This window comes from Mustelus asterias, chromosome 8 (assembly GCF_964213995.1).
Source record: "Mustelus asterias chromosome 8, sMusAst1.hap1.1, whole genome shotgun sequence".
Classification (NCBI taxonomy): domain Eukaryota; kingdom Metazoa; phylum Chordata; class Chondrichthyes; order Carcharhiniformes; family Triakidae; genus Mustelus; species Mustelus asterias.
In genome coordinates this window covers 9,948,454-9,969,176 of record NC_135808.1, presented here as the reverse complement: position 1 = coordinate 9,969,176, position 20,723 = coordinate 9,948,454, and the positions used below count along the sequence as shown (strand labels likewise).

The 20,723-nt window shown below is 44.6% G+C and overlaps 1 protein-coding gene across 3 annotated transcripts in view; it reads right to left on the bottom strand.

The window, feature by feature from the left end:
- LOC144496840 (ras/Rap GTPase-activating protein SynGAP-like) overlaps nucleotides 1-20,723 on the bottom strand; it is a 770,844-nt gene that overhangs the window by 18,667 nt on the left and 731,454 nt on the right. For 2 of the 3 annotated variants that reach the window (XM_078217405.1, XM_078217406.1), the window contains 5 exons: nucleotides 20,205-20,386; nucleotides 15,432-16,287; nucleotides 11,287-11,457; nucleotides 10,009-10,226; nucleotides 2,887-2,974 (listed from right to left, as the gene is read on the bottom strand). In XM_078217405.1, the coding sequence (XP_078073531.1) occupies nucleotides 2,887-2,974; nucleotides 10,009-10,226; nucleotides 11,287-11,457; nucleotides 15,432-16,287; nucleotides 20,205-20,386 (1,515 nt within the window). The remainder of the gene's footprint in view (nucleotides 1-2,886; nucleotides 2,975-10,008; nucleotides 10,227-11,286; nucleotides 11,458-15,431; nucleotides 16,288-20,204; nucleotides 20,387-20,723) is intronic. The other variant, XM_078217407.1, reaches the window with a different exon arrangement.

The window sequence follows — 20,723 nt, the reverse complement described above, 5'->3', positions numbered from 1 at the left end:
ATACATAGACAGATGTTCAATGTTTCAACTTGCATCTATACTGAAAGAAATTGCTTTTTTCAATAGGTTATGCTAGTTAATTGACATGAAATAGTTTTATTTTGCATCCATAGAGGGAGTTGTAAGTTGGCTGACAGGATGTGGAACTGGAAGTAAGGAAAAGATGGGTGTGATCTAGCTCAAAGATGTCCATGATCTGAAATAATGCTTTGGTGATATTGAACCTTAAAGAAAGGTGGGAGTAGGATGATGGGACGAGGAGTAGGAAAAGTAATGAGCAAGTTTGGGACATTTCTGTACAGATCTAATTTCTACAAAAGTTGCACCCCTTCCTCAAATCAGCTACAGTAATTTATACTGTTGCAGCTATATCAGCCAAGCTATCTGACTAATGTTTCATCTGTTTTCTCTAACTTTCATCCTCTGCTCCTGAATTTTGTTGGACGTGCTTTTCAATGGAATTCTTCCCCCTACAAAAGTGGTCTTGGTTGAGTGTAATCTTTTCATCAAAGGGCATCAACATAGAAGCATCATGGGGCTACCTGAGTAGGAACCCAGGGCTAATTTCTTCTTTCCATGGCACACTAAAACTAACTAGCACTCAGATCAGTACTTCAGCACAGACCAGGAATCATTCCTCAGGTCAGCCTGAGCCTGGTACTGTCCTAATAAACTTCTCAACCTTATGTTTAGATCCCTCCAGGGCCTTTTACCTACCTATCTTTGTAATATTGTTTAGCTGATCAACTGTCAGAGACCTCAAACATCTCTGATCTGTAGTGCATTCTCATTCCTTTTTTGTTCCACTATCGGTGGCCTTACCTTCAACCAAACAGGTCCTAATATCAGGATCTTCCTCCCTAACTGTCTCTGCCTGTATCTCCTTCCCTTTAAGCCTTTTCCTGAAAAATCTTCCTTGAAACCAACTTTTTGACCAAGCTTTTAGTCATCCATCCTAATCCTGGTGTTACTCTGGTCTGATTATGTTTTCGGACATTTACCTACATTAAGTATATTTTATATGTGTGTGCAAGTTGTTGCTTATATAACACCAGGCATCACATGAACCAACAACCATTGGGAGCAGCTCAGTAGGATCTGTGGCAAGTAACAAAGTCTCAGGACTTTGCACTGACAGACATACTGAAGTACTTTGGAAGTTCAGTCTGCAGGTAATAAGAGCTGAAACACAGCGACTAACGAAAATGTTTTTTTGGGGAAGAACACAGCACCGCTTCAAACCACAAAGCAGCTAAAAGAGAACCGGATCTTATCTGAATAGTCAAAAGAATTCAACTTCAAACATCCATTTTTTTAAAAAAGTGACCCAACTTGGTATTATTGTCCCTGTCTCTCTCCCTTCTTTCCACCAAATCCAGGTCTCAGTTGTTCTCCTGTGTCACTCCTCAGTAAAGAATGAACCTTGCTGTGCTTTCTAAACATCTGAAGGCTTAGCTCTTCACAGACTGAGAACTGCCTGTGATATTTTTGGGTGGTGCAAGTTCGGGATGGAATTTCCCTCTTTTTTCCCTCACCTCCTCCTATCCACACTACCCGCCTCCCCACCCTCCTCCTATCCAGACTTGTACATCTCCCCATCCCCACCCATTTTCCTATTCCAATTTACTCTCTATTACCAAATTTGTGTCTGTTCTCAGTCGGTGCTCTTGCCCTAACCTTGCCTTTCACTGCCCTTCTGGAGCTATTTATCAGTATGTGAAGTAATCTTAATCCTACTTTCAAATGGTTTAAACCGCTCAATATATTCAAGTAGTCGGGCGCCATCGCTTGTGACTTGGCCGTACTCTGTTCAGTTGGTCATTTACAATACCAAGTGGGAGGGGCCATCACCCAGTGCTGAGTCCGTGGACTTGTTTGAATTCTGTTCTCCTTTGCACATGTAGGTTACTTCTCTTTGTTCCTGCACGACTAGACTGCCATTGGATAATCTGCTATTGACAACTACCAGGCATTGCCAGAGCACTGGGATCCATTTGGGGTACATTGCATTTTAAAACAGATTTTAGCAGGGAGAAATGAGCATACGGTGGCGGGTCTGGTTTGGTAACTAGTGGCAACTGTACCAACGTTTGGCTTACTCCAAAGAGGTCATTAGTGTAAACAGTGCGACAAACCTGAGTGTATGTTGGCAAAATCGCTGCACACCTTGTAGTAGTGAGCAGCCTCATGACCGCTTAAAGAGTGCATGCCCGCCCTTCATTCCCTTGTGCCAGCTAATACCCCACCCACCCGATTCACTTCAGAGGTGGGCAATCGCATAGAGGAATTAAACAAAACAAAAACATGCATGTGAGGTTACCATTGGCCTCCTGGTTTTCCCACTTGTACATAACCAGGGCAGAACCCTGCCTAATTACTATCAGACTATTTCCCAGGTCAAACCTCATCTTCACAATCTCACAAGCTGCCTTTCCAAAACTGAGGACATTTAAGTGGGGGCCACCCCACTTCTGCCCTGCTCCCTCCCCACTGCACAAAGACACGCATGCCACTGAAAGTAGTCAAAATTTTTGCAATGGTGCCAGCCAATTTTCCCTGAACATCGCCAGCGCAGTTGCCCCCAGCCCATTTTAAGGGGCGGGTCGAATGCTGATTCTGAAAAAGAAAAAAACATGGTATCTAAGGAGGGGTGGATGGTAGTAGGAGCCTCCCTGCTGAGTATTTATTAGAAACTGAAAGCTGACCAATTGTGACACACATCATGGCAGGAGCCCCTTTGCTTGTAGTTGGGGAGGCGGGGAGAAAATCTGCAGCAGTTTGTTCAGATGAGGTTTGACCGGAGCCGTCCTATCCCGACAAGACTGATTTGCAGACGCTGCTCCCTCAGTGTCATTTGTTGATCTTTGAGGTGATGATTTTCTGTACCTGAACGTCGATTATCCGCTGCTTGGCATCAATGGCCTCCTGCATGTTGGCGTGGTCTTTCCTCAACTCGTCTTCCACCACCATTAACCTGTGGGCAGAGGCAAAAGGCAACACAACTCAGCAATTGAGAGAAGGCTTGGGTGCTGGTGGAGGAGCCATTGACATTTACCCTCATTCCATGTCACTTCTTGTCAAACCGCAAGCATATCCATAAAACAAACCCCTGTTTTTATAAGTTGCTGGTTAGGCCTCAGCTGAAGCCAATTCTGGGCTTCAGGATGCCAAGGTCTTAGAGAGAGTGCAGAAGTGATTCATTGGAATGGTATCAGAGACTTTTATTGTGTAGAGACCTAAACAAGGTCAGACTGTTCTCCATATAGCATCGAAAGTTAAGGAGGGATTTAAGGAAGGTATTCATAATTGTGACGGGTTTTGATAAGTTAGTAAGCAGAAACTATTTCTACTGTTCAGTAAGCAGAGGACATAGATTTAAGGTAAACCGATTGGCAAAAGAGCTGGAGGGGTGCTGATGAAAATTTTTATGAAATGAGTTTACTATGATCTAAATACATTTTCTGTAAGGAAAGCTGATACAATAACTTTCAAAGGGAATTGGGTATATATTTGAAACAAAGATAAAAATACAGTGCTATTGGGGGATGGGGGGTGTGGAGAGGGTGGAGGGCAGTGATTCCATGGCATAATTCAGCTAGCTATGTTTTGCACCTTCTCTAAGGTCTTGGCAGCCCTCTAAAAGTGCTGTGCCCAGAATGAGACACAATATTACAGCTAAGGCCTCATAAGCTATTTGTAAAGTTTAAGACCTTGATGCAGAGTAAAGGTCCATAATGCCAAGTTTGAAATAAACAGCTGAGATGACTGAATAGTTTGCAGTCAGGTCTCGGGTAAACTCAATTTAGAGTTCTAAAGGATTGAAGACTAGAAAAATGAGAAGGCTGGCGAGAAGCTCCTGGTGTTGAGGTTCTGGGAAGAATAAGTTCAGAGTAGAAGACCGTGCAGTCAGCCCAGATCTCAACCATAAGGATGCAAAGAGGAGGCATAATGAAGGATTGAATGGTCTACTCCCGTTCCTATATAATTACTTATATAACCAAATGGACTTGTGTTCCCAAATGTATCTCAGCATCTAACCCTTTACTAGTCTTCAAGAGGTCAGCTATGACTCAGTTGTACTTGCCTCAGGCTGAGAGTTCAAGACCTACTATAGAGACTTGAGCAAAAAATGAAGGTTGCTGCTCCCCTTCATTGTTGGAGTATCAGTTTAAAATCTCACCCAACAAACAAGACCTGATTTGCTTTCCTAGGTGGAACTAAAAGATTCCATGGCACTGTTTTAAAGATGAACAGGGAGCTGTTGTGCCTGGTCAATATTTATTCCTCAACCAGTATCATTAAAATATAACCTGATCATACTGCTGTTGTGAGGAACTTGTGCACTAACTGATTTCCCCATTTCCTGCATTTAACAGTGAGTATAATATAATTCAAGTACTTAATTGACTGAGAAGCTACCGTAAAGCACTTTGGGACACCCTGAGGATGCGCAAGGGAGCACAGAAAGTTATCCTTTCTTTGTTAAATTCTACATTATGCAGCCCAAAATTTATTTTTAGAATCTATTTGCAGTTACTTACAATTCAGAATTGTGAATGCCATCTGCCATTCAACTGCTTGAGTTGCTAAGTATCTGTAGGCCTTGTTGAATGCTTTCCTTTCCTCACAACATCCTGTTTTCCTACGCAATTTGGCACAATCCACCAACATATGTTCTCCTTATATGATAGAATGGCTTTAAGAAGTGGTTTTGTAATACCCTAGGGCGCCTGGTTGCTGTGGTATCCAGCTCATTCCATATCATCAGAGCAACAGACAAATCATACTTGTGTGAAAGTCACATTGCGTGTTATTATTTGCGGTTTGTAAAAGCCTGTAGAGGCTCAGTGATGTGCAAAAGAAGTTAGCTCCATTCTTGGCCTAGGTGTACCTCAAAATGTTTTACTGCCAATTAAATACCTTTGAAATGTAGTCGCTGTTGTAATGTAGGAAACACAGTAAGAGTTTTAACAACACCAGGTTAAAGTCCAACGGGTTTATTTGGTAGCAAATGCCATTAGCTTTCATGGCCCTGCTCCTTCGTCAGATGGAGTAGAAATCTGCTCTCAAACAGGGCACACAGAGACACAAAATCAATTTACAGAATACTGATTAGAATGCGAATCTTTACAGCTAATCAAGTCTTAAAGATACAGACAATGTGAGTGGAGGGAGTATTAGGCACAGGTTAAAGAAATGTGTATTCTCTCCAGACAGGACAGCCAGTGAGATTCTGCAAGTCCAGGAGGCAAGCTATGGGGGTTACCGATAGTGTGACATGAACCCAAGATCCCGATTTAGGCCGTCCTCATGTGTGCGGAACTCACGATGCTCCACTTCTCCAGCTTCCACCCTAAACACGTTAAAGAAGCCATCCCCTACGGACAAGCCCTCCGTATACACAGGATCTGCTCGGATGAGGAGGATCGCCACAGACACCTCCAGACGCTGAAAGATGCCCTCATAAGAACAGGATATGGCGCTCGACTCATCGATCGACAGTTCTGACGCGCCACAGCGAAAAACCGCACCGACCTCCTCAGAAGACAAACACGGGACACGGCGGACAGAGTACCCTTCGTTGTCCAGTACTTCCCCGGAGCGGAGAAGCTACGGCATCTCCTCCAGAGCCTTCAACATGTCATTGATGAAGACGAACATCTCGCCAAGGCCATTCCCACACCCCCACTTCTTGCCTTCAAACAACCGCACAACCTCAAACAGACCATTGTCCGCAGCAAACTACCCAGCCTTCAGGAGAACAGTGACCACGACACCACACAACCCTGCCACAGCAACCTCTGCAAGACGTGCCGGATCATCGACACGGATGCCATCATCTCACGTGAGAACATCATCTACCAGGTACATGGTACCTACTCTTGCAACTCGGCCAACGTTGTCTACCTGATACGCTGCAGGAAAGGATGTCCCGAGGCATGGTACATTGGGGAAACCATGCAGACGCTATGACAACGGATGAATGAACACCGCTCGACAATCACCAGGCAAGACCACCAGGCAGTCCAAAGATGTGCGGGTTAGGTTGATTAGCCAGGTTAAAAATTGTCCCTTAGAGTCCTGGGATGCGTAGGTTAGAGGGATTAGCGGGTAAAATATGTGGGGGTAGGGCCTGGGTGGGATTGTGGTCGGTGCAGACTCGATGAGCCGAATGGCCTCCTTCTGCACTGTAGGGTTTCTATGTTTCTAAGACTGTTCTCTTCCTGTGGGGGAACACTTCAGCGGTCACTGGCATTCTGTTTCTGATCTTCGGGTAAGCGTTCTCCAAGGCGGCCTTCACGACACACGACAGCACAGAGTCGCTGAGCAGAAACTGATAGCCAAGTTCCGCACACATGAGGACGGCCTAAACCGGGATCTTGGGTTCATGTCACACTATCAGTAACCCCCACAGCTTGCCTCCTAGACTTGCAGAATCTCACTGTCCTGTCTGGAGACAATACACATTTCTTTAACCTGTGCCTAATGCTCCCTCCACTCACATTGTCTGTATCTTTAAGATCTGGTTGGCTGTAAAGATTCGCATTCTAATCAGTATTCTGTAAATTGATTTTGTGTCTCTGTGTGCCTTGTTTGGGAGCAGATATCCACTCCATCTGACGAAGGAGCAGCATTCCGAAAGCTAATGGCATTTGCTACCAAATAAACCTTTTGGACTTTAACTTGATGTTGTTAAAACTCTTACTGTGTTTACCCCAGTCCAACGCCGGCATCTCCACGTAATGTAAGAAACACAGCAGTTAATTGCCACACAGCAATCTGATAATGACCAGATAATCTGTTTTAGTTGTTGATTGAGGGATAAACATTAACTAGGATACAAGAAGGAAATCACCTGCTCCTCCTCACAATGTTGCCATAGGATATTTTACTTCCACCTGAGAGTAGGGGTATCATTGGTTTAACTGCCACCGTGCCACCAGTTTGATGATTTGAATTCAATTTTTAAAAACTTGGAAATGAAAAGCTGGTATCAGTAAAAAGCACTTTTGAAGCTGTTGTATTGTTGTAAAACCTAACTATTTCTCTTTAAGGAATGAAGCCTACTGTTCTTACCAGATCTACCCCGTTTGTGACTCCAGCCCCACCTCTGAATTGGCCATGTGAGCATATGGCCTTGCCAGCAATGCCCACATCATGAGAATTAATTTTTTTGAAAAAACAGCGTGAAAGAATGGCATAAAAAGCTTATGGCCTGATTCCTGGACCTCTTCAAGCAACTCTTAGCTTCCAACAGGAATCAATGCGATCTGCGCCAGGCACGGCAAGGTCAGAAAATTGCACCCAGGTTAACCGGGTTAACAGTAACATAAAGAATTGTTCTTGCATTTGTTTCCATGGCTTCAAAAGAACTTGTTGACTTGTATCAAGAATTGCTAGTTCTGAAAGTTCCTGACATCTGTTCCACAAATGGAGCCAGAGAGGCTAATGATTGATTACTGCCACAAACACAATCTGCCCAATATTTCAGTGGCAAAATTCCATCATCCTCACACCCAACATTTAACTCAAGTAAAAGCAAAGTACTGTGGCTGCTGAAATCTGAAATAAACATTGAAAATGCAGGAAGCCCTCAGCAGGTGAGGCAGCATATGTGCAGAAAGAAACAGAGTTAATGGTGGTGATTTTCCCAAAAAGTTTCAAAGTGTCACAGCAGTGTGAAAACGGGAGTCCTCCACGTTGGTCTTGTGGGCGAGCTTGGCACTGCAATCTTCTGGCGCTCTGTCACTTTCTTCGACAGCTGTGAAACCGGCTTCATAGTGCTCGGACATCATTGCACATGGCGCCCCGATCTCCTCGTGAACCGGGATACCTCCCCTGGTGCACTGCATCTGGCACGTTTATGGTGCCCAACAAGGCACTGCCCGTCCATGCCCCCAACCACCCAGGAGCTTCAGTGGCCTCCAAACCCCTCGGCGTGGCCATGATTCCTGGTCCCCATTACTGCAAAGCAGTTATGATTCTCACCACCGTGATATCTCGCCGGTGGGAAGCATATTCGGGAAGGCGGAAGCAGCTGTGCCGAACTTGGTAAGTAGGTGTTAATGTAGTCAATTCTTGCCGTGGGGCAGGAACATAGCATGTCAAGGCTTGTCAGACCAACCAGCAAGGTGAACTGGTAAGATCATGCCCAATATTTCAGATTGATGATCTTTCATTAGGTCATCATCCTGAAACGTTAACTCCTTTTGTTCCACACATGCTGACAAGCCTGCTTTGTATTTTCAGCATTTTCTAATTTTTTTAATACTCAGGTTCAGATGTGGCATGGGTTAGACACAGAGTAATTTACCCTCTACACTGTCCCATCAAGCACTCAGGTGCAGTGCAGGTTAGATACAAGCTCCCTCTGCACTGTCTATGATGTTGAGACAGATTTAGGAGGAAATATGTTTGTGCCAACAATGTGGTTAGATTAGAAATAAAACCCGAATCCAACGTCAGAACCCATCTTGAGAATTAAAAGAAGCTTCCTGGTGGAAGATGTTGCATTCCCAGTAAATCCAGGCTGTGGTTCCAGGTTTACCTTGCAAGTCTAGTGTTGGCACAAAGTATGCATACACTGTTTTGTGCATCTAATCTGTACTGTTTTTGATCTGGCATACTGACTTCATCCAGAGTACTGTGGAAGTGAATGTTGTGTTGCAAGCAGCCTTAAATGTGACGAGAGTGTGGAACTTGCTATCTCAGGGAGTGGTAGAGGCGAATAGTGTAGATCCATTTAAGAGAAAGTTAGATGAGATGAAAAAACCTGAGGGCTATGTTGATAGGGTTAGACGAGGAAGATTTGGAGGAAGTTTGAGTAAAGCATAAATACTTGAATTGGGCTGAATGGCTGTTTCTATCCTGTATATTCAATGTAATGTCCCTTGGGAGGATGTTGGGCAAAGATGGGATTGAACTTTGGGCAGTGCCCTCTTTGGAGATTTTGATAAGGATACACCATACCAACTTATTTACATCCTTGGGGTGTGGGTGTCGTTGGCCATGCCAGTGTTATTGTTCACTCCTAGATGACCTGAAGAAGGTGATGGTGTATCTCCTTGTGTATCATTGCAGTTCATGTCGTACAGTCAAAGAGTTTTACAGCACAGAAAGAGGTCCTTTGGCCCATCGTGCCTGTGCCAGCCATCAAGCACCTATCTATTCTAATCACATTTTCTAGCACTTGGTGCGTAGTCTTCTTTGCTTTGGCATTTTGAGTGCTCATCTAAATGCTTCTTAAATTTTGCTTTCACCTCTACCATCTTTTCAGATTCCCATCACCCCCTGGGTGAAAAAGATTTTCCTTAACTCCCTTCTAAATCTCCTGCCCCTGACCTTAAATCTATACTCCCTGGTTATTGAACCCTCTACTGAGGGAAAAGTTTCTTTCTATTTACCCGATCTAAGTCCCTCATTATTTGGAGGCAAAGGGGCTCCAGGAAGGAAGTTTATTTTTTGTCTGTGGTCAATCCATTGCAGTGTCTTGCTAGGCCACTTTGGAAGCAGTTAGATTTCAAACATACTAGAGTCACATATGGTTCAGATTGGGTAAGAACTGTAAGTTAAACAATATTAGTGAACCAGTTAAACTTTTTAAACCAGCTTTTTATTTGTAGATTGCTTTAAACTAATTTCAGAGCAGAGGAAATTTGAACATATGTTCTCTGGATTATAGGTCCAGCAATAAAACTATTACACCACCATATCTGGCTTGTATAGAGTGCTGTGGGATCCGCACCCTTCCAGACAACTGGGGAGTATTCCGTTACACTGTGGGTGACGAGCAGGCTTTGGGAAATCAGACGGTGAGCCACTCATCACACTGACCTGCTCTATTAGCCACAGCATTTATGTGGCTATTTCAGTTGAGTTGCTGGTCAGTGGTGATCTTCCTTGGATGTTGGTCAGTGAGGGGATTTGGCGATATTAATGCCATTAAGTGATACTGGCCCTGAAGGTTTCCTTGCCAGAAAATTGGTCGAGTTGGCTGTTTGCTGTTACCTGTTGATAATGCCTTTGATCTGGCTGTCCTTCTCCTCCTGCTGCCGGCGCAGACGGGTCTCACTTTCATCCAGGCGTGTCTGGTATTCTCGAAGGATCTTCCCTGTTTGTTCCTCCTGTGACATCAGCCGCCGCTCGTACTCCTCCAGCTTGCGGTTAGACATCTGCAGCCGTTCCTTCAGGGAAAGAATCTCCTCCTCATACTGGGTCTGTTGCCCCTGCGGAAATGGATCACAGGGGAATAAATGACACACAACTTGTCACAGCATGACATGGCCAGGAGGGGGGGGCGGAGTGTTGGTGCTAATGTTGGCACTCACTAGCATTTGTGATGTGCAAACTGACTTTTTAGGCAGGGAGCTTCCAAGAGCTGCGACTTTCATGGTTTGGCTGTGATCGTTTCTCAGGTGAGTTGGCAGGCTGCACCGTGGCAGCACAGCCCAACTCTGAATGTGGTTGCCGGGTTCCCCATCAGCCACCGTGACACCTCTTTTATGAGTTGCCATCCACGTTGGAAGGCCGAAAGTCGTTGACAAGACATACAGAACTCTTTTTTAACCATATAAAAATGCTTCCCTTGTAAAATCTGACAAGCATAATAGGTTTGGGAGTAGCATGGCCTAGCAATCAGCTGATGCCACCCTTTTTTTATGCCTGTGTTACAGTAAATAATCCAATATGGATGCAGACATAAAGATAGGCATGTGTTAAAACATAACTGAATATTGAGTCAGCAGGTGCAAGAGTGCTCCTCCTGACCCCACACTAATGCCCTGGCCACATTCATCACCTTTTCGGCTCTCTCTGTTGATCTCTTCTGGTTTGCCCCCTCCCTCCCCAATTCATTTAGTTGCCTCCTGCTCGCTATCACCCGTAGCCTCTCTCAATTTCTTTTCAATTGTTTCACTCTCCTGTTCTTCCCTTCCTGATCCCTTCCTTCTCCATTGTCCCCATGGATAATCTTGTCCTGTCAGTTGCTTCCCTCGCCCGATCACCCTCTTTGCCATTGCTCTCCTTGTCCGGTCTCTTCCCTCTTGATCTCCTCCTTGTTAATTGTCAGCTTCTTCCCTCGCTTCTTGTATGACTTGCCTAACCTACTGGTGACATAGTGACCCCAAATTCAAGTTGTGAACACCCAGCTCATTAGTCTGATGTTCATGGTGGGCCTCAGGAAATTCATGATGGCCTGACAATTAATAGGTCTCTAATTTCAGCCCTCCGCATCATTCTAACTCCCCAAAACACAAAGTTTCCTTGCCAACACAGACCCATTTTCACCTTGTCAAGCCTGCTCTCATCCATTGACTTGGAGTATTCCCTTAGTTTGTACTCTTCCCGTTCCAGGTGCGAGCTTTCGATGTCTGCAGAAAGGTGAGTCATGTTGGTCACCCACGCCACAGTGCGCTCTGAAGGGGTGACGGGGTGAAGAGTCGAGGGTGAATGGGAGGCCTGAGGGACAAAAGCAGATGGCATTTAGGAAGCATCTTATATCACCTTAAAAGCCAAAATAGACGCTGACATGTTATAGAATGGAGTGGGAGAGACCTGGTTCCACAGGAATCCCTGCAGTTTTTCCCCTTCATGGGGAATTCCATTGAGAGGGAAGGCGGGGGCTTCCTGTCTCCTCCGGTATTGCCATGAGAAGAGGCGGGGCTAGCACGATACAGTCACCCAAACAGAAGCTCCGCCCACTTCTCCAGTGGAGGCAGTGCTGGGGAATTGCCAAGGTACTACCCGAGCATGACCCTCTCCTCCCTGAGTGATGCACTCACCTGAGGTTGTCCAGCGGATCTGCCACTGGGTGCATGCTGTGGAAGGTCAATTGTAATTCATGACGGTGTGGTGAATGAATAATTTGATTTATTATTGTTCCATGTATTGGGATACAATGAAAAGTATTGTTTCTTGCGCCACTTTACAGACAAAGCATACCATTGATAGAGTACATAGGGCAGAAGGAAAGGAGTGGATGCAGAATACAGTGTTACAGTCATAGCTAGGGTGCAACTTAATATAAGGTGCGTCTATTCAAAAGTCTGATGACAGCAGGGAACAGGCTGTTCTCTCAGACTTTTGTATCGGTGTTTTTGTATTGTGATGGAAGAAGGTAAAGAGAGAATGTCCGGCGAAAGGACGATCAGGTGTAAAGACTTGATATTTTGATTTGAATTTATTTTCATGCAGTTCCTGATGTCGGGAAGCCTGTTACATCACTGATGAGTTGTGGGGACCATTGCAATGGGACTTCTTGCTGATGTATAACACGATGTGGACCTCTTGTGAGATTTTGGGTTCCCATCACCGTTCATGTCCAAGAAGAATGGGAGCACAAAATCCCAGCTTTTAAGTACACCTGTGTGTTGGGACCAGATCCTGGATGAGAAAATAAAATGTGGTGAACGTCGGGATTCTGGTGGCAGTTGCTCACTACGCCAGCATTTATTGCCCATCCACAAAGATGTGCGGGTTAGGTTGATTGGCCATGCTAAAAATTGCCCCTTAGTGCCCTGAGATGCGTAGGTTAGAGGGATGAGTGGGTAAAATATGTAGGGATATGGGGGTAGGGCCTGGGTGGGATTGTGGTTGGTGCAGACTCGATGGGCCGAATGGCCTCTTTCTATACTGTAAGGTTTCTATGATTCTATGATCCCTCATTGTCCTTGAGAAGGTGGTGATGAGCTGCCTTCTTAAACCACTGCAGTTCCTGAGGTCTAGGTACAACCACAGTGCTGTTAGGAAGATCATTCCAAGATTTTGAACCAGCTATAATGAAGGAACAGCGATATATTTTCAAGGTCAGGATGGTGAATGGTTTGAAGGAGAACTTCCAGATGGTGGTGTTCCCATGTGTCTACTGCCTTTCTCCTTCCAGATGGTCACAGTCGTGGGTTTGGAATGTGCTGTCTTAAGGATGGTAATGATGGTACACAAGGCTGCCACTGTGCATCAGTGGTGGAGGGAGTGAATGCTTATAGATGGCATGCCCATGAAGCAGGCTGCTTTTGGTGTTTAGCTTCTTGAATGTTGTTGGTATACTCCGAAGGGCGAGAAGATCCAGATTTGAGATCATTTTCAACATTACAAATGGGTGATGAGAATTTTTTTTAACATGAGTTGTTCTGACCTGGAATGCACTGTCTGAAAGGATGGTGGAAAGAGATTTAATAGTAACTTTCAAAAGGAATTGCAGAATTAGGGAAAAGTGTCAGTTAAGGCTCACTGGGTCGCACACTCACCTCTGAGCCACAAGCTTCTGGATTCAAGTTCTACTCCAAAGCCACCACAAAAATCTGGCTAACATTCCACTGCAGTACTGAGGGAGTGCTGCACCAACAATATTGCTGTCTTTTGGATGAGACATTAAACTGAGGCCCCATCTCCTTGCTTGAGTGGATAGAAAAGATCCCATGTCACTACTGGAAAAGCAGCAGGCGACTTATCCCTGGTGTCCTGACCTGACACTTCAAAATACTGGCTATAAAATGCTTTGCGAATTCTGTTGGTTATGAAAAGCACACAATATAGGTAAGTCATTTTTCTTTCAAAGGAGCAGGCTGTGGCACCAAGTACATACCTCTTTCAAAGGACCACACAGACAGGATTCGCTAAATGCCTGCCTTCTGCAATGCAAGATTCCACATCCTGCAGGGCCACGGTTCTGGTGGTGATGCTGCTGATAGCCTTGCAATCTTCAAACAGTGGACCTCCCATTGGACTACTTGTGTAGCTCAGAGGTTTCATAACGGCAGAAGCATCACAGCCACAATACACAACAATTTAGTTGCTGACTTTAGCTTCAAGCTAGCTGGAGGCCTTCATTTGAACATGGGTGACATGTAAAGTGAGAATTCTGACAGGTTTGGTTTCAGTCTAAGTAAAATTTCCATTACTTTTCACCAATTAAAACAGGTTGCTGACTAATATGGTGAGTGCTAAATTGTCCCTGTAGTCTCAACCAGGAGCTGAACTGCCTCTTCTCAGCTGGGCTGACCATTATGCCATACCAAAGGAAGGCAAGTAATACAGGCCATGGCCATTGAAATGAGTCCAGGAGACAACAATCATTTAGGGAGTGCAGAGAGGTTTCTTGACTCTCCTTGGAGGCTGTGTGGTTCGTGCCAGGTTGGGAGTGCCCTTGCCTGCTGGAAGATCAAGGGGTAATCTGATCGAGCTGTTAATAAGATTCAGTAGGGTAAATGCAGAGAACCTTTCCTCTGGTGGGGAAATCGAGGGGGCGGGGGGTGGGGTATAATCTTCAGATTAAAGCCATGTTATTTAAGGGCAAAGTCAGGATACACTTTTTCAAACAAAGGACAGAAGAAATCTGGAACTCTGTGAGGTAAATATAGAGAAGATGCTTCTACCTGTAGGGGAGTTTAAAACTGAGGGAGATAAATACAAGATTTTAAATCCCCACTTTCTTGATAAGGAATTCAGAAGAAACATCTTTATCTGGAGTGGCGAGAAGAAGGTGGCACAGAGTGACTGAAGTGATACACTTAAGAGGAAATTAGATGAGTACAAGAGGGAGAAAGGAATAGAAGGAAATGCCGTTAGGACGAGGTGAAGTAGAGTGGGAGGAGGCTCATGCGGAAGGTAAACATCAGACCTGTTGGTCTGAAAGGTGCATTTCTGAGCTTTTCTATTTAATTCTGTGTAATGTGAAAAGTTGGGTCACGAAGGTCAGTTGGAGCTTTCAAGATTGAGACTGATCATTTTTTATTAATTGAGATATGGACTGAAGGTGAATAAGTGGAGTTGCGGGAGAGGCTTGAAGTCCTCAGTGGCCTTTTCATGTTCATGTGTAGTGTGAAGCATTAGATATCACAACAGTGTGGGACACATCGGTGGGCCAGCCACTGTCTGCCTGTCCAATATTTTTTGTTTGTTAGAAGGGTGAAGCGTCAGCTGGAAACATCATATTTAAAAGTGGGAAAAGCTTGAGTTTGTATTGCGCCCATCACAACTCCAGGACGTCCCAAATAACTTCTTAGCCAATTTAATACTTCTGAGATGTAGTCACTGTTGTAAACAACATGGAAACCACATTGCACATGGCAAGCTCTCACGATCAGCAATGAGATAATGATCAGATAATCTGCTTCTTTTAATGATGTTATTTTGTCAGGATACCATGGGGAACCTCCCTGCTTTTCTTCAAAATAGTGTCATGAGATTTTTTGCATCCATCCAAGAGGGCAAATGGAGATTCTAGTCAGTGTTTGGCTCAAGAGATGGCACCCCGTACAGTGCAGCACACTCTCACTGTATCAGCCTAAAATGTATGTTCAAGCTGGAGTAGAACTTGACTGCACAACTTTCTGACTAAGATGAGAAGGCTATCTGCTGAGCAATGAGTGACAACAGCTAGAACATTGTTTTCAGATAAATAGGAATGGGGATTGATCCCCTGGAAAGCCTACCTGCTTGGTGATGCCTGATTTTGGAGCCTGAGCATCTGTTTTGGCCATGATTGACTGCTGTCGCACCTTGGGACCGTGTGTTGGCTCGGCAGGCGACTGCAACAAGTTGGCGCTCGGAGGCCGAGGTCGCTGGGCCGCGCTGACCGTCAGCTGCTGTGTTTTTCCTCGGACAAGGGGTGGAGGAGCAGGCGGCGGCTGGTCTATCCTCCGCTGGGGACCGATGTTGGCTGGGGGTGCTGACAGCATGTGTTGAAGGTTGTCGGTCAGTGACAGCTGCCTGCGGCTAAACTCGCTGTTCTGCCGGGCGAACTCATCACTGTAGCTGTGACTATGGAAGATCTGCTTGTTGGCAGAAAGATCCTCGCTCTTGCTGTAACCATGGTAACCCAAGAGGCCAGCACCAGGCTCGGCGGGAGTCCGTAATGAGGCAGGCCCATCTGAGGTCATGTTGAATAAGGGGTTCTGAAAGGACAAGGGGACTCGCAACTGCCCATGCAATCCATCCGTGGTGATACCCATTTGTCCTAACCGCAGACCTCCTGACACGCTTGACCCACTCCCCTGTGACAGTCGGCTAGGCCTGAGGCCTACTGTAGTTCCAATTGAGGCCTGACTGCTATTTAGCATGTCCCCAACAGTCTGGAGGTTGCTTATGCTGTTCATACTCCGGCTGTCCTGCAGGTCCATCATGGAGATACTCTTGTTCGTAGTCATCATTTTGGGGTCAGGTTCTGTGATATCGGAGCTGCTTGTGCAATATGCCGGGGAGGAACGTGCAAGTGGAGGCCTTGTCACATAAAAGACATCCTTTCCCTTTTCCTTGGTCGGAGAAGGTAGCCTGGTCATATCGATTGAGCTGTGATGGAAGGAGAATGGCAGCACTAAATTATAAATGGATAGGAAAACTTGTGTTCTATTTTTCCCGCATTTCTCTGTCTAAGGGCCTCAAAACTGTGGAAAAATCAAGTATTCCTCTGTCATCTCACATTCCATCTTTACCCAATGTCCTGTTGCTTACATCCTAACATACAAGAAGAGCTGGCCTCTTGGGGCGGCACAGTGGTTAGCACTGCTGCTTCACAGCTCCAGGGACCCGGGTTCAATTCCCGGCTTGGGTCACTGTCTGTGTGGAGTTTGCACGTTCTCCCCATGTCTACATGGCTTTTTCTGGGTGCTCCGGTTTTCCTCCCACAGTCCAAAGATGTGCGGGTTAGGTGCATTGGCCATAGTAAATTGCCCCTTAGTGTCCTGGGATGTGTAGGTTAGGAGGATTAGCGGGATAAATATGTGGGGGTACGGGGATAGGGCCTATGTGGGATTGTTGTCGGTGCAGGCTTGATGGGCCTCTTTCTGCACTGTAGGGTTTCTGTGATTCTATGAAGTTCCCTCAGCCATGTCCTGTGCTTGCTGACCTACATTGGCTCCTATTCCAGCAATGTCTCAATTTAGAATTCCCATTCATGTGTTCCATCCATAGTCTCATCTCTCCCCACCTTTTAATTTCCTTCAGTTCTCCAAGAACTGACTTAGTCCAAACAATCTTTAATCTACCATTGGTAACTGTGCCTTCTAGCCTGCTATGCTTTTGAATATCCCATGAAACCTCACTACCTTGCCCACCTCCTTTAAGACTTTCCTATCTCTTTGACCAAGCTTTTGATCATGTGCCCTAATGTTTCCTTTGTTGATTCAGTGTCAGATTTTAATGGATAACCCTTATGTGAAGTACCTTGGGATGTAGTATGTCCTATCCTACCAAGTCAGTGCTTACTTGTATTGCCTGCCAGGGAACCCACATTGGGGTTGCCTTCTGCAGACTGCAACATCTCGACGGCAGGAAGGGCTGGAAAATTCTTCCCTGTGTTTATATCAAAAATGACTTTATTTATTGAATGGGCTGAAATCACCAGATAAGTTTCAAAAGGCTGAACAACGGCATTTTAACAGTAGCTCTTAAACTGGCAGAACATTCACATAACTGTACCCTACAAATAATCAGCAAGGTGCCGGGCTGTCAAGAAGTAGTCGACTAGAGACAATCAATTAAGGATGAGTTTGAACGACACATGGCCTGAACCATTCACAGGACATTCATGTTTATTCAGCTTAGACTCAATTACTTTGGACAGTGGAGCCTGGCTGAGAAGGGAACTGCATTGGCCATAATCCAATAATGTTTAAACAATGGACCTGGAATCAGATTTCTATGATCATGTTTGGGTAACTGGAAGGTTTATGAGAAGACATCATGTGATGAGCAAGTTAAACCTAATTTCTGTTTTTAAGAAACTGCTTCCTTCCCAGCTGGTTGGAATCAGACCAGAAAGATCCAAAGTTGGCCCTCTCTCTCTCTCTCTCCAGCCATCTTGAAAGCTTGTGCCCTGCCTGTTTTCCGTCCAACCACGTTCTACAGGCAGCAACTTAAAATTTTAACCCAGTAGCTGCTGACTCCAGAAGAAAAGACAGAAATTGTCCATCAACATATTTCAATTGTTTCAGAATCGAAAAGATAATTGAACCCAGTCTCAAGCTTTCCAAGTCATTAATTTGCCAGATCTTATTCTAATTGACATTTTTGGGCAGTTACTTAAACAGTTTACTACCCTCCCACTTTGTAACTTGTCTGTTTGTGCAAACATTTGAATGCAAGTGAGTGAGAGAATTGGAGCGTTTTTTATTATTTTTATTTAGATTGGCATTAAGTATAAGAAATACTAATTCCTTTTTTTAAAACATACAAGGCCTGTCTGTGTGGGCACTTAAATAGTTAAAGACTCACTGAATTGGCAATCGGATTCTTTAAAAAAACACTTCTTGTGGTAAATTGAGCGATGGAAAGAGAGGAGAGCTATTCTACCACTTCTTGTCTGATCGTAAGAGATGTTTTAAAGATTAATATTAAAGATGCTATAAAAATGCAAGTTGTTGCTGTTGACATTGTTTCTATTTGCAATGTACTGCTTTGTAAAACCAAACCTGTAGTCTTCTAGCTTGTAATCTCAACTGACCTCAGTTTCCTTGCTAATTTTTTAAAAGCTTGATCCATGTCCTGCAGTATTGACTTTAAACCCTTTACCTGAGCTGTTTAGCAAGAAATAACAGGATGCATTCATTACCAGAAATGATAAACGTTTCTTTGAGAATAAGATTCAAATGTCATAGCCATTGCTGCATCTTTGAGACACCTGTAAAAGATGCAAACTTACCTTCCCCCGTTTTAGCACTCCCAATGTAAATGTAGTCAGTTTCAAAAAGCCACAAATGAAATTCGTTCCATCTAATTGGCAATGCAACTTGGCTGTGCTACAAGGAGATCTCACAACACTGCAGTAGATATAATAGATAAGGGTGAGCCATGGGGTGGTGTATCTGGATTTTGGAAAGCTTTTGATAAAGTTCCATATAAGAAGTTAGTGTGCAAAATTCAAGCACATGGAATTGAGGGTAAAGTATTGGCATGGATTGAGAATTGGTTAGCAGACGAAATAGAGAGTAGGAATAAATGGTTTTTTTCCAAAGTGCCAGGCAGTGAGACTAGTGGGGTCCCACAGGGATCAGTGCTTGGGCCCCAACTATTTACCATACATATGATTTGGATGAGGGAACCAGAAGTAATATTTCAAGGTTTGCAGATGGCATAAAATGTGGTGGGAATGTGAGTTGTGAGGAGGATGTTAAGAGGCTTCAACATAATTTAGGCAAGTTGAGTGAGTAGGCAAATACATGGCAGGTGCAGTATAACATGGATTAATGTGCAGTGAACCACTTCAGGAGGAAAAACAGAATGGCAAAGTATTATATAAATGATGATAGGTTGGGAAATGTTGACATACAAAGGGACCTGGGTGTCCTAGTACACTAGTCACTGAGAGCAAGCGTGTTTCAAAGGCAAACGGTATGTTGCAAGAGGACTTGAGTTAAGGAGCAAGGATGTTTTACTGTGGCTGTACAGGATCTTTGTGAGACCACACTCAGATAATTGTGTGCGGTTTTGGTCTCCTTATCTAAGAAAGGATATATTTGCAAGAGAGGAAGTGCAACAAAGACCCCCCAGACTGATTACTGGGATGGCAGGATTGTCATATGAGGAGAGATTGCGTCAACTGGCCTGTATTCACTGCAGTTTAGAAGAATGAGAGGGGATCGGTTTGAAATGTATAATAATCTTAACAGTGCTGAACTGAGTGGATGCAGGAAGGTTGTTTCCTCTGGCTGGAGGGTCAAGAACAAGAGATCACTGTCTTAGGATACAGGGTAGGCCATTTACGACTGAGATGGGAAACTTCATTTAGAGATAGTGAATCTGGAATTCATTACAAAAGGCTGTGGAGGTCAACTCACTGACTATATTTATGAAAGAAATAGATTTCTAGACTCTCGTGGTTTTACAGAGTATGGAAAGAGCGCTGGAGAATGGCGTTGAGAAAGAGGATTAGCTATGATCATGTTGAATGGCGGAGCAGGCTCAAAGGGCCCAATTGCATACATTGCTCCTATTTTCAATGTTTCTAACCCGTGCTGTACCTGCCCAGGGAGTGTTTGATGGGGATAGTATAGAGGGAGCTTTACTCAGTATCTAACCCCATGCTGTACCTGTCCTGGGAGTGTTTGATGGAGACAGTGTAGAGGGAGCTTTACTCTGTATCTAACCCCATGCTGTACCTGTCCTGGGCGTGTTTGATGGAGACAGTGTAGAGGGAGCTTTACTCTGTATCTAACCCCATGCTGTACCTGTCCTGGGAGTGTTTGCGTGGCAAATTTGGGCCACCTCACCTGTTCAGGTCTTTAACAGTGTACTTCTGAAGGTCGGATGAAATGCCTCGGTTGATGCTGGGCCCAGAAGTATAACGTTCCGCTATATGGCTCGATTGTCGTTGTACATGCGATGGGTTTCTCAATGCCGCACTAATGTCATTGAGAAGGCGGGGGAGGGGACCCAGTTTCAGCACAGCTTCCTGGAAAGGCATAGGAAAGGTATTTTTACCTAGGGAGAACCACATGCGCCAATTCACAATTGTTTTCAGTGGTTAAAACTCCTCTCAGTATAGAGTAGTTACAGTGAAATGATGAAACCCAATGAATCCATTCACTTCACATATATAGCAAAGGACCCAAGCATTTGAGTATACTCCACATATGAAAATCCCAATGGACCCAAAAGCTTCCCATTCACTCCACAGAATCCAGTTGACAAAATCATTCTTCAATTTACAATGGAACCACAAATTCCCCAGTTGCAATGCAGGATCCCACTTGACCGAGCACTTCCTGTTGTACATCATTTACTACTAG